The sequence below is a fragment of the Periophthalmus magnuspinnatus genome, chromosome 11 (assembly GCF_009829125.3).
Source record: "Periophthalmus magnuspinnatus isolate fPerMag1 chromosome 11, fPerMag1.2.pri, whole genome shotgun sequence".
Classification (NCBI taxonomy): Eukaryota; Metazoa; Chordata; class Actinopteri; order Gobiiformes; family Gobiidae; genus Periophthalmus; species Periophthalmus magnuspinnatus.
The window spans coordinates 17,823,887-17,837,393 of NC_047136.2; the positions used below are offsets into that span (position 1 = coordinate 17,823,887).

Genomic DNA, 13,507 nt, shown 5'->3' on the forward strand with positions numbered 1-13,507 from the left:
ACATCCCCGGTCTCCTCTCACCGTCCCCGGGATTACTTCTTCCACCGGAACGAAGGGGGGCTGGACAAAAGCTTGACTTGAGCGCAGCCTGCACCGCGTGGCTCCCTCGCTGGGTTGTTTTTCTTATCCCTCTCTCCTCCGCATTGGGTAAGGAGGTACACCGGAGATCTGTGGAGCCATGGGGAGGGCGGGTAGAGCCGGAGCCTGGCCAGGGGCACCGGGGTTAGTCCCGGTTGGGGGGTCCCTGGTTCTTGGGTCTATGCTGCTTTGGATTCTAGCGGTTGTTATGGGATCGGAGGCATCGGAAACTGCAATGGAAACTAAAACAACGTATATCTGGCAAACAGGTAAGACGCACCTATACCTTACATGCACGTGTCGGTGTATGGGACACTTTTAAGGGTCTAGCAATAAAAGGGAGTCCCAGCTCTTTACACTAGAATCTCGTTTATGAATTATGTTTGTTGAGTGCTTTGTTGTGGGGTTGGTGCAGGTTAACATAGTTCCAACAGAGATTTCTGAATGGGAACTTTGGTTGTTTATTCTAAGGAAGAGTTGAATAGAGAACATTGTATACACGGATAACTATGCAATGTTTTGGTAAGTGATTAAACAATGCAAGGTCAGGAATCACCCCCATTTAAAATCCAATTATTATTCATTCAAAACGAGATAAATGCAGCAATATAAAACGGCAAAATCTTGTTTATGTTGAAATTAGTATGTTTCAATTTTATTATTATTATTATTATTATTATTATTATTATTATTATTATTATTATTATTATTATTGCATGATATAAGAATTCCCCTTTCAAAGCTGACAGGACATCCCTATCCCTTAAAAAAAAAAAAGCTGCAAAAATGACATGTTTGTGCCTCATTTTGCACTGAACACTGTAAAAAACACACATCAAATGTTATGCAAATTCCAAAGACCTCACCCCTCTTCATCTTCATGGAGTTACTGGCAGCACTTCTCCTATCAGTGTCAAAATTACAGTACTACAGTTACAGTATCAGCAGTAAAAACATGAATGAATACAGATTTTTTAACGTAAATTTGTGTTGTGTTTTCACTTTGTGCGTTCATTCATTGAATACCACCACAACACACTGGATCAAATTTGACCTACATTGACGCGACCACAGGAGAAGCAATAGAAAAACATGTGTGACTGTTCTTTTGTCGCACGTGTTTTATTATTTAAAGCTACTTATTACAAAGATTTAATTTTAGATGTATTGATCAAAATTAAAGCTTGAAATTATTTTAAATAAATCTACAATATAAAAGCAGGGGATTGCATGGTTTATTTCAGTCATGTTTATATGGTCAGGCTATTAACTGGTAAAAAAAAAAAAAGAAAAAAAAAAAGATGTTTAAAATGTTGGTCCCACTTTCTAATAACTACACATGATCTTATATTAATTACTTAACTATTATGAGCTTTAAGGCATGTTATAATGTTGTTACGTCATCAAAAACACACCTGGAGTTGTGTTTTGTTTCATTCACACATGTTTGAGCAACCCTGCATTATTATCTCCAAAGCTCAAAATGCTCAGTTCCACCTTGTGATGTCACGAAGGGGTAGTATTCAAATTAACAGCTCCTTTAACATTTAGTTCAGTAAAGATTGGCGATTGTAGGGTTTGAATCATCCCTATGAATCTAGTGAAGGTGTATGGAGTTTAAAAACACGGTGGGGCACTTTGAATATTACCACATGACATCACAAAGTGGAGTGTTTTCTGTTTGAAAGAAGAACACAGCCTGCAGGATTTGTGTGTTAAACATGTGAAAGAAACAAAACACAACTCCGAGTATGTTTTTGATGAGGAAACAACATTATAACATAGATCAGAAAGTAGCTTAACATGGGCACTGAGTGTAGTTCTTATAAAGTTGTACCAAAATTCATCTTTTTTGCTTAAAATGATAAAAATCTGTACTTGTAATTTCAAATATTTATCAAAAAATTGTAAGCTTGTAAGTGTACCTTGTTATTTTAGCACATGATATATGAGCAATGCGTTGAAGCCATCTTGAATCCCCCACTCCCTTTGAAAACATGTGTACTCTACTGCAGTGTCTTGGGCTTTTTCACTGTCTTGCTAAAGTTGCTAAAGCTATTGTGATTTATATGTGTGTTTATTTTGGGGTGGGGGGTTGCAGGGGTTACCATTGTACCTCTGGACGTAGCATAAGGGACTCCTGAGTGTCCCATGCCGATCGCTCCACTCCTGTTCATTCATCATCCTCTCCGTCATGCGTAGAATTGATGAAGAGTAAAGTGTAGTAGTGGTAGTAGTAGTATGTGTGTGTGTGTGTGTGTGTGTGTGTGTGTGGACAGCAAGGAGCCTGCGCTTAGAAAGCACACTGCAGTGAGAGGATGAGAGCGAAAGAAGAGAGAGACGGAAAGCAAGGGAGAAAGAGGAGGGGGTGTGAGGAGAGGCAGGTGTCTGCGAGAGGGAGAAAGAGAGAGGGAGAGGGAGAGAGAGGAGAGGCAAATGTCTATGAGAGAGAGATAGAAATAAATAGAGAGGGAGAGAGAGAGAGAGAAAGAGAGAGAGAGAAAGAAACAGAAGGAGAGAGAGAAAGAAAGAGAGAGTGAGAGAGAGAGAGGAGTGGCAAATGTCCGTGAGAGAGAGAGAGAGAGGGAGAGAGAAAGAGAGGAGAGGAAAATGTCTATGAGAGAGAGGAGTGATAAATGTCTATGAGAGAGAGAGAAAGAAAGAGAGAGGGAGAGAGAGAAAGAAAGAGAGAGAGAGACAGAAAGAGAGGAGTGACAAATGTGTATGAGAGAGAGAGAGAAAGAAAGAGAGAGAGGGAAAGAAAGAGAGGGAGAGAGACAGAAAGAGAGGAGAGGCAAATGTCTATGAGAGAAAGAGAAAGAAGTAGAGAGAGAGGCAGGGAGAGAAAGAAAGAGAAAAAGAAAGAGAGAGGAGTGGCAAATGCCTATGAGAGAGAGAGAGAAAGAGAGGAGAGGAAAATTTCTATGAGAGAGAGAGAAAGAAATAGAGAGAGAGGAGTGACAAATGTCTATGAGAGAGAGGCAGAGAGAGAAAGAAAGAGAGACAGAGAAAGAAAGAGAGGAGAAGCAAATGTCTATGAGAGAAAGAGAAAGAAGTAGAGAGAGAGGCAGAGAGAGAGAAAGAAAGAGAGAAAGAGAGAGAGGAGTGGCCAATGCCTATGAGAGAGAGAGAGAAAAAGAGAGAGAAGAGGCAAATGTCTGAGAGAGGGGGAGAGGAGAGGGAAATGTCCATGAGAGAGAGAGAAAGAGAGAGAGAGGAGAGGCAAATGTCTATGAGAGAGATAAAGAGAGAGAGGAGATGCAAGAGAGAGAAGGAGAAGAGAGGCAAATGTCAGAGAGACAGTAGAAAGAGAGAGGGAGGAGAGGCAGGTGTCCATGAGAGAGGGAGAGGGAGGTGTCAATGGGAGATGGGAAAGAAATAGCAGAAATAGGGACAGAGAAAGAGGGTGAGAGAGAGAGAGAGAGAGGAGGAGTTGGGTATCAATGAAAGAGAAGAGAAAGAAAGAAGCAGTGTTTTGAGAGAGAGGAAGATGTGAAAGACAGACAGAGAGAGAGGAGAAAGAGAACAAGACTATGGTGGAGTGGCGTATGCGGTTTACCATAGACGCGGGGAAAACCAGAGCATTTGATAACTGCACACACACAGAGAGGTAGATAAAATAAATACTGGGAATCCAACAATGGACCTTATCGCTGTGAGACAAGAGTGCTTAAAGCTGCACTGTGTCACTTTTCTAATAGAGAGTCTGCCCACTGCTTGTTTTCATGGAAATGTTACAGTTTTTTGTGGAAATCCTCCCCTGTACTGTCTATCTTACATTCATTCAATCGGGTGTTTTCATTGCCTCTTTGAGTGGGCTTGCTTCTCCACAGATATGTGAGACAGAGAAGTTTAAAGCCACACTGCGGTAGGTTCCCGGCAAGGCAATAACATCTCAGTGGAGGCAGGTGGCAGATCCTCCGACAAAAAAAGTGACACAGTGCACTTTTAACATTTGAAGCTAACTCCACCTAACAACCTGAAGGTGCTGATTGCTTGTCTCCATGGTGATCAGTAGGTTGATTGCCATATCGTGGAACATTTTAGACAAGCAGACGTGATGTCGTACTCTGATTCAAAGGTCGACGGTTCAAATCTCACTGTCGACAGATCCACTGACCCACAGGTTGGCGGTGCGATTCCCGCTCCCACAGATGAATGCTGACATTGTGTCCTTGTGCATGACACTTAACATCACAAAAACAAATGTGAGCGTTGCTATCATTTTACCAACTGAACCCTGAAAATTTACATAATGCACTTTATATTTCTCATGTTGTGCTAAATGGTTGTTGTTTCTATGCTGGTTTTGTTGTGTAATTGGATAGAATCAACTAAGTAATTGAACTTGCAAAAAGATTATGATCGGGTCAACAAGTCTTTCCAGGGACATCTGCACATTCTGACATCTCAAAACAATATGAAACTTGATTTGTATCCATGAGTTTAGAATGATATAGCAAATTAACAAAATATTATGTCTGAATGCTCAAAAGTCCACACAATGGCGCCTACAAACTGGAAACTGAAAATATAACATAAATACTCCCAATTCAATCAATATCTTGCACATCCTTGACTAATATTCTCCAACCCAAGGCCAGAACCCATAGTTTAAGAGACACAATACTTTTGCATGGTCCGCTGAACTGGGAGGTGGAGTGGCAGTTGTAGTTGAAGTAGTGAAGGCTGATGGGAGTTTGAGTTCAAATCAATGCTCCTCTTCCGTCCTCTTCTTCACTACTGCTGTCTAATCTCACTGTGTGCCTGTGAATCAATGCACTGGTTTCACTGGGAAGGCCATCCCCTCTCCCAGTACTCCGGGCCGATCAATGCCCGAGCAGGAGCGCAGCCGGTGCAGATCAATGTGTCGGCCTGGGAGAAGCTTAACACCTGCTTCAGTTGTTAATGTTATGCAATGGGACTAAGCTACGTGGCTATTGTGGTGAAGAATGGGCTGGTTTAATCAGGTGAAATAAATGGTCAGCTTTATACGTAGCATCAAGAGCGCTCTTTTTTTAAATCATTCAAGAACCAAGAAGTAAGCTAAACCAGATGCATTGTTAGCATGCTAGTTACTGACAGCATTACTATTTGGTTGCACCGATTCAACTTTTTCAGTTTCAATACCGATTTCGATACTTTGGCTTTGCTGATACCCGATATTAACCAACCAAACCAGGGCAAGTTGTAACACCAACCTCTAAGAAAATGTACATTTTGTAACTTTTTAGCATGTAACTTTTTAGCCAAATAGACCAAAATATACTAAAATAAAAGCATGTTTTCCAGTTGGTTGTGTGTTATTGTCCTGAAAAACAATAGTCATGAGCTGGCTTGCATCTCCACAAACCTGACCCTTATTTGGCCATATGATGGCTATAATATTCCACAGTATGGCATAAAACTTATCCAACACTATGGAGAATGTTCTGAAGTATGGTTTTAACTTTCTATTTCCATGGTATTATGCAGGTGATATGCCACTTCCAGAAAGTTACACACTGTAGCTTTAAATAGCATATATTGGGGTTCCTAAGTTGTAATTACTATTCAATTACATTACAAAAAACAGCATTACCTGTTTGCCATAGGCTCTAAAACATGTAATTTTCTACTTAAAATTATTGATTTCCAAATACCAAAGTTGAGTACTTATTAATGTACCCATATTATTTTCTGATCTGTGTTATAATGTTATTTCTTCATCAAAAATATCCTGGGAGTTTTGTTTTGTTTCATTCACACAGAGCATTTTGAGCTGTAGAGATGTAGACAGACTAATAATCCAGAGTTACTCAAACACGTGTGAATGAAACAAAACAGCAGGTATGTTTTAGAGGAGGTTATAACAGTATTATAACATGTCTTACATCTCCCAGGAGTCAATTTGACCTAATATAGGGCCTTTGATACACAATTAAGCATTTTGTACATGGAATACCAAATTTGTGTTGGCAGCGCCCCAATGCCCTGAGCATTTATTTTAACTGTACTAACCAATTTTGCCTCAAGTGGACTTCGGAAGGAATTACACAATGTTATGTATTTTATGCTTCAGTGACAGATCAAACCACATTACGTCGACCAGTACACCCGCGACACTTGACAAGCCTTAAATAGCCTACTCCGCTTGGGTTGAAATTTTAATGCTGACTTGCTGAGTGCCCCTTATAGTTAGAGTCTACTACACCATTGTTACTTTTACAGTGGATTTCTGCCTAGCAACACTCAAGCACTTACACTGTACTTGCACCCACTTCTGCAAGCTCATTTAAATTGACTAAAAAAAAAAAAAAAAAAAAAAAAATGGGGTTGTACATTGTCTTCTTCAAAACACTAGCTGGGATGTTGGCTGGAATGCTGGAATTCTTGTTAACTCCAAAACAAAAACTGTGTCTGCTATTCCTCACAGTTCAAAAACAGTATAAGGTTTTGTTTTTGTTTTTTTAAACATAATTTACATAATCAAAATAGTTCCTATGCTAGCCCAAAAATATCACTAGAACTTATTGGTGAGCTGTTTCTAGAGATTTTAAACAATCAGGATCAGCACCACCTATGAAAAAACAGTCAGTCTCTAATGAGTTTAATCCTGCTTTTGTCCTGGTTTAGACCTGGTTTAATCTTGGTTTGAATATCATATTTAGTCCAGTCTGAGTTCAAGACTAGTCCCAGTTTTGTCCTGATTAAGTCCTAGTTTAGTCTAGACTGGTATAGTCCTGGGTCATTTCTAGTTTAGTCCTGTTTTTGTCCTGGTTCAGTCCTGGTTTGTTTATCTTATTTAGTACAGTATGCCTTCTGTTAAGCAAGCTCCACACGTAGAGAGCTCCTGCACATTGGAAAAGGGTCAGGCACCTTCGTTCTCTGCATTAACTAGGCTACACATAACACTGCCAGCCTCATCTCTAACCGGGAAGGGGTGAGCGAACGGGAGAGGATGGGGGAGTCGCGTCTTTCCCCTCGCTCCTTGGATCTGAATAAATGGAAAAGTTCTGCGTCCCAAATCAAACTATTGTATCTGTTTAGTCAGATCATAAAAGACATCACACTTTGAACCCATTTTCAGTGGTTTCGTCGCTCCATTGATTTGGCGTTCTCAGACTCGCCGGCACAAAGCGCATCTTAAACTTTAGGCCTGAAATTAGCTTTGGTTAGCTTGAGGCTTAAGCTGGAGATGGAGCACGTTCCAGCTCAGGATTTCAGCATAAGCCTAGATTTGTTAAGCGACTTCGATGGAATACGCCCAATGTGTCATCTGTGCCTACCAGTTCAAATACAGTATACGATTTGTTTTTCCTTTGTCAACTGACATCTTCCATGTCTATTTGCTGTTGTTTACCTAAAATTTGTGTTACCCCCCGCGCGGTATTACTACTCATACCTCCTGCCGTGTAAAGACATGCTAGGGTATTAAGGCTAGCGAAAGTGAGCAGATTGGCCAGACAAAGCTAACCTAGATACCCCCGCAGAGATGTTTGTGCACGGCTTACGGACTCCCCTCCCAACCCCTCCCATCCCGGTAGAGCGTTGCTGCGGCGAGTTTCACTACCGCGCACAGATGTTGCCTTGTATGGAGTGTTTTTAGGCATTTTGTCTTCAATGAGGCAGTTGTTATTTGTGAGCACTGGGATCATGCCGGCTCATTCAAGGATTTGGTGGTTTTGAATGCGGTTGAATGTTGTGGGTTTTCAAACTGGGAAGACCTTTATTCAAGTGTCAACACATGCTCTGTGCTGGCAGATTGTAAATGTTATTGCGCTAACTGAGGCGGGTTTGTTGTTGCTTGTATGGTTTAACAGAAGAAATGGTTGTAGTGATAATAGTTTCCATAATTGTGGCAAAAAATCTTGCAGTCCTGGATTAGAACTGGTTTTGTGCCAATTTAGATTCACTTTAGTCCTGCATTAGATGTTTTTTTTTCAAGCACTAGTACTTCAATTACACCTTTTTTGTTTTTTGGTATCAAACGACCCAGAGCAACAGTGTATTTTATTGTATTCTATGTGTGTGCATCTTACTGGTATTTACCGTCATTAGCTTTAGCATTAGTACATCAAGATAAACGTATAATAAGTAGTAAAGCACACTGCTAAATGTGGATACTTTATATAGGCCAAATTACTGTTTAGATCAGCACATAGATGACTCCATTGATAGAAAGAACACTTGTAGGTCTCCAGAAGGTTTTGTGTTGATTAAGATGGGTTGACTACTGAGAATTGTTTTTGAAAAAGTATGAGATTGGTTAATTGGTTAAATTTGAGCAGGATACTTCAACAAAAATGTATTCTTTTTTCATAAGTGACTCATTTTTACATCCTGATTGTTAATGACATGTCCAGTGTGCTATGCCCTTAACATTACATATCACATTATTTTTCTGCTAACCTATAGAATATGGCATATGCTGCTGTGAGACCATGCAGCCCCTGTAGTGTACGTCTTCTCACATCTATTGCCTAATGTTTATGGGCTTGTCACTTTCTTCAGTGTCCACACAGAGAAGCCAAAGATAAAAGGATGTTTGCTTTACAATTTCTTTTTACTTAAAGTCGACCTATTATGCAAAATCAGTGTTTTAGAGCTTTTAACCATGTTACAGTTGTTTCCCCTCACCATTTACTCACCTGAAGTTGTATTTGGCAATCTTTAAATGCTTATTTTCAAGACGCCATATTGCTGATCAACCCCCATTTCACCGCCACCGGCAGACAGCCACTGCTCTGTACTTACTTTGTTTAATTTTCCTAATCAATGATATGCACAGGATTCGGCAGCATTGCATAGTCATTTCGATATAAATTAAAAAAATAAATAAATCCACTGCTCGCTAGTGTGATCTGCAGCTATCCATTAGAGGTGCCGATTCTTTGTTGCAATAACGTTTACTGCGACATTCATTCTATTGGGAACACAGTTTTCTAACATTCGCTTCTTTTAAGCCATTTTAGATGAATATTGCAATTTAAAATGAGCAAATTATAACATGATCCACGGGGGTCATAGATAGATATATAGCAGACACAAGCACAATAGTTCTTCTTTAAATTGAATTTTTTCATATATAATGTTAAGTATTGCACGTTTTAAACACTTAAAATAGTTTAATAATATTAAAATGTTGTAATTTTAAAATTAAAGGTGCACTATGTAACTTTTCTGGTGGACAGATAGTCACCAGCTTGCCTTTATAGAAATTGTATTGCTTTGCTGAGAATGTTCCACAACATGGCATTTATTTCGATGTGTTTTTATTGCTAAAAATATCTTGAAAAACATGAATTGCTATTGTGAGTGGGGGTCAACTCTCTATATATCGTCCCAGTAACTCAGGATGGCGTCATCTGTGCTCCATCTCCATGGAGACAAGCAGGTGATGTAGCATCCACCACAAATTATATAGTGCAACTTAAAATTGTCAAAACACAGCCATAATGTATAATCATAAAGTTACTGAATTTTGCATTGCAACACTCTAATTTCCTTCCTAGGACAAATAAAGTTAATCGTATCTCAAACAAAATAGCTAAAACCACTTCACAGTCTGTAGCAATATCTTGAAATTCACAAGCAAAATTTTTAAAAGCTGGTATTGTAATGAGTATCTTAAAATAACTTGCGAGCCTCCTACCTTCTCTCTTTCCCCTTAATACTCTATGTAGGCTGGCCATTTCCTCCAACTGTCACATTTTAGAAAGTGACAATAACATGTAAAAGATCCAAGTTAATGACTGGGGCCGTCCCCCTACCCTTTTACCTCTTTACCCCTCACACCCTCACACCCAGTATCCCCTTTAACCCAACTGAATAGAGGCCATTTGGGGACAGACTAACCCGCACACGTCCATAGCATAACGACAACAGTGGCCGGTGCATTGTGGATCTCTCCAGTGCAGATGTGTCCTACCCTAGAACAAAAGCCACGGAGAAGCCTTCCTCCTAGCCACATGGTCACGCCTTTTGTTCCCATCCAAATTCCCAATAGAACAACTCCCCCACAGACAGAATGACATCCACTGCAGGAGCACCATCGGCTGCTGTCGGAGGGTGACCTTTGACCCTGGCATGAGTGGGGTCTCGGCGGTATTGGTGGTAAGGAGTGGGGGCTTAGGAGGTAAAGAGAGTGGGGGTAAAAGAGGGAGAGATGAAAATGGTACAGCTCAAGTGTTGCCAATGGTTTAATGCGTTTAGTTTAGGTTAAGGAGCTCAGTGGCTGTTAGTTGCTATACAGAGAAGATAAAGGATAATTACAGATAGTAAATATGTGGACGTTAGTACTGCCATGATTTAAAGTGAATTAGAATGTTGATTTTGATATCCGTAGTTTTGATTATAGCTTAGAATTATATGATTGTAAAGTGGTTGCAGTTTAACCTCGCTCTCATCAGAAAAGTGAATAGCTCGTATCAAATTTGTTGTAATTCGAAAGCCTTTTAAAACATCTTTAGTTACCATGGTTTTGAACGAACCTCAGGAATAAAACCTATGTGTGGTGGCAAATACGCAAACCATTTCACCAACATTTCTGTATCTTTATGATATTGTTCTTTTCTCCAGATTGTGTATCCTCAATATTGTGTTGTTGATCTCAGTGTGATGCTATGTCTTGTAATACTCTATGACTCACTCTACTCACTGAACCAACGTCGACCTATTGATCCAAGTGATGGTGCTTCCCAAAATATCCGCAGTATCAACTGGAATGTGGTGTATCATGTATCTTAACCATCCTCACAAGAAAAATGCTAAACACAAGACCATTTTCCTCTGGGGCTGTAGTCGACTAAAGACATTCTTGGAGGACAATTTGTGCATAAAAGCTCTCAAAACTATTACGTATCTCTATGTGTATAACCCAAACTGCAAAAACAATTATCACATTGACACATAAACCATTACAAGAATAACAAAAGGTGTCAACCCTGAAATAAGCACAAAATATCAGATCACTACAATATAAATACAAAAAAAATAAATAAAAAAATCAAGTCTTCAGTTAACTTACTCACTCACTAACTTCTCTTTCTGCTGCTGTCCCATATAAATCTAAGTATAATAATTCGTCAACTAATACAAATTTTGATCAACTAAGACACCACCACCGACCGTTTAATCGGCCAAACGACTACAGCCCTATCTTCCTCACATATTATTATTTGTATTTATTTTTTGCGGCACATATTTACCACTGATTACTGCCTGTTGTTGATTCAAACACACTTGAAGAGATTGGCCTTCGCAGATGAGAGGCTACACATTTATTTCAGCTTTTTCCACGAACTCATCAGCTGGCAGATTGCGCTCATTACCGGTGGAGGATTTGAAGGAGGTACTTGCAGCTGTTCAGTTGCCGTGCCTGGCAGGACGCCCCAGGTGAAGCAGAGACAGGCGTATAAACAAACAGACTGTTGACTCATTGGCCCATTTGACACAGAGCAAAAACAGATTTCAGTAGTATATTGCACAGTGGTGAGCAATGTGTTGAATGTTGATTTTTTATGAAGTGTTCTGTCTGGTTTTGTGCATTTGGCATTCATTTCAGATATAATTTTAATATGCAGCAGAAAGGGCTTAGCATTCACCCACAAAAGCTCATGGTCGGATCTAACTCTATCCCACCCCGGAGCGTTGCGTACTAGTGTTACCATTGTGCAAGACACTTTACCCTCCTTGTATGGATGTGGTCTGTGAGTGAGTAATTAGCAGTGACAGACTGACAGCCTCACTTCTGTTAGTCTACCCCAAGGCAGCTGTGGCTACGATCACTGTGAACATAGACCATATAAAGAAGTGGATTAAGTGAGTGTGATTTCACCCATAGCGTTCAGCTCCAGTCAAATGAAGCTCATTGAGGTTAACAGTTATAGGGGCGAATTTGGAGCCAGGTTCAATATTTGGTATTCTGCTCACAGGTATCATAGCAACCAAAGAGCCAATCCCAGGTGAGGCTGTTGAAGGTTACACCCCTTTCCACCCACACCGCTGGTTTAGTCAATCAAACCTGTTGCTAACACTAGCAGGAGTGACCTCGAGGAAAGAAGGCACGTGATTTGACTGTTGTTAATGGTCATATCTTAATTTACGGACAAAATAGCAAAATAAAAACAAAAGGATGTAGGGTGAGTTAATATGAACATTTTAAGGCCAAAATGATGAGGCTCACTGCAGCAGTGACAGAGAGAGGGGCCACAGTTTTTCAGTAGAAAGTGAACTGAAGCCAGAGTTGATGGAGCCGTGGACCCATAATCACTTCCTATTTGGAACACGCTGGCTAGAACACTAGCTATGTTCATTTATATATACAGTCTATGTGGTGAATGAATAATGTAATATAAAGTTTCTTCAGAATTACTCGTGTTTGGTTTTTTTTTTGATAAGATCATTGTTGAGACATAGGCCTAGATGAATAGCTGATTTTAAAAATAATAACTATCTCAACCTCAAAACAGCTACAAAAAGAACAATTTTACATTGGTTTAACAATATTTTCAAGCTGATTGCTTCTTGCTAATGTGTAATTCTTTATGCTAGGTATAGTGGTAAAAGAAGGACCACTGGCCCATTGTTCATCAGGAGTGGGACTATCCCTCTTAAACAGCTGAGACTGTTATTAACTACTTATCCTGATGAGCTAAAGGGGCTGTCTGTTAGCTGCTCGTCATGCTAATGAGTGGTGTAGGCTACTGGGGTTGAGTCTCACTGTGGAACATAAACCAGTTTAATATTTCAATAGGGGGAAAGAAAACATAACTTCAAGTCTGTTATTGATCAACATTGTAACATGGTTTATGGCCCCACAAGTGAGTTTAGAAGGTGATACAGAATATTCAGGGCTGGTGTTTGCTGATATATCTATTAATAATTTTTCCCCTGCCTTTTCCACTAAACTTGAAGTTGTGGAAGAACTACTGCTTTGTTGCTTCTTCATAAATACAAACTGATATTAAAACTAGTATTGTAAGAAGATACTCATTTTAACTAAATGATACTAAAAAGTCACATTCACAGGACAGAAATGAACCTTTTCTGAATAAATTTGGAATTATCTTCAATTGTATCAGAACATATATAAGACACAGAGACTAGTATAGACCACTATGGAACATACCTGGACGGCTGTTAGATTACACAGATACAAGGCCACACTGTAATATAAAAGAAAGTACTACAGTTTAATGTTGACAGAAATGACTATGGTCTAAATGTGTGTTTTTAAATAATCATTATGGTATGAGTTTTGGTGTGTTGTCTATTCCTTAGTAACAAAATAAGGTTTGAAATTTTAGTATTGTGACACCACTAATCTCTACCTAAGCTGTTTCCCACACAGGAGTATCTTTGGCACGTAAAAACCCAACTGTTTCGGATCAGGTTGAAAAATCTGCCAACAACTCGCACCCTCTCCTCCTATTATCCGCTGTATTAC

General features: G+C 39.6%; 1 protein-coding gene across 1 annotated transcript in view; it reads left to right on the forward strand.

Moving 5' to 3' along the window:
• The first annotated feature begins 280 nt into the window (after positions 1-280).
• The window catches only part of thsd7aa (thrombospondin, type I, domain containing 7Aa), a 187,420-nt gene continuing 174,193 nt past the window's right edge, over positions 281-13,507 (forward strand). The window contains exon 1 of the mRNA XM_055225510.1: positions 281-347. Within this exon, the coding sequence (XP_055081485.1) occupies positions 287-347 (61 nt within the window). The 5' untranslated portion in view covers positions 281-286. The remainder of the gene's footprint in view (positions 348-13,507) is intronic.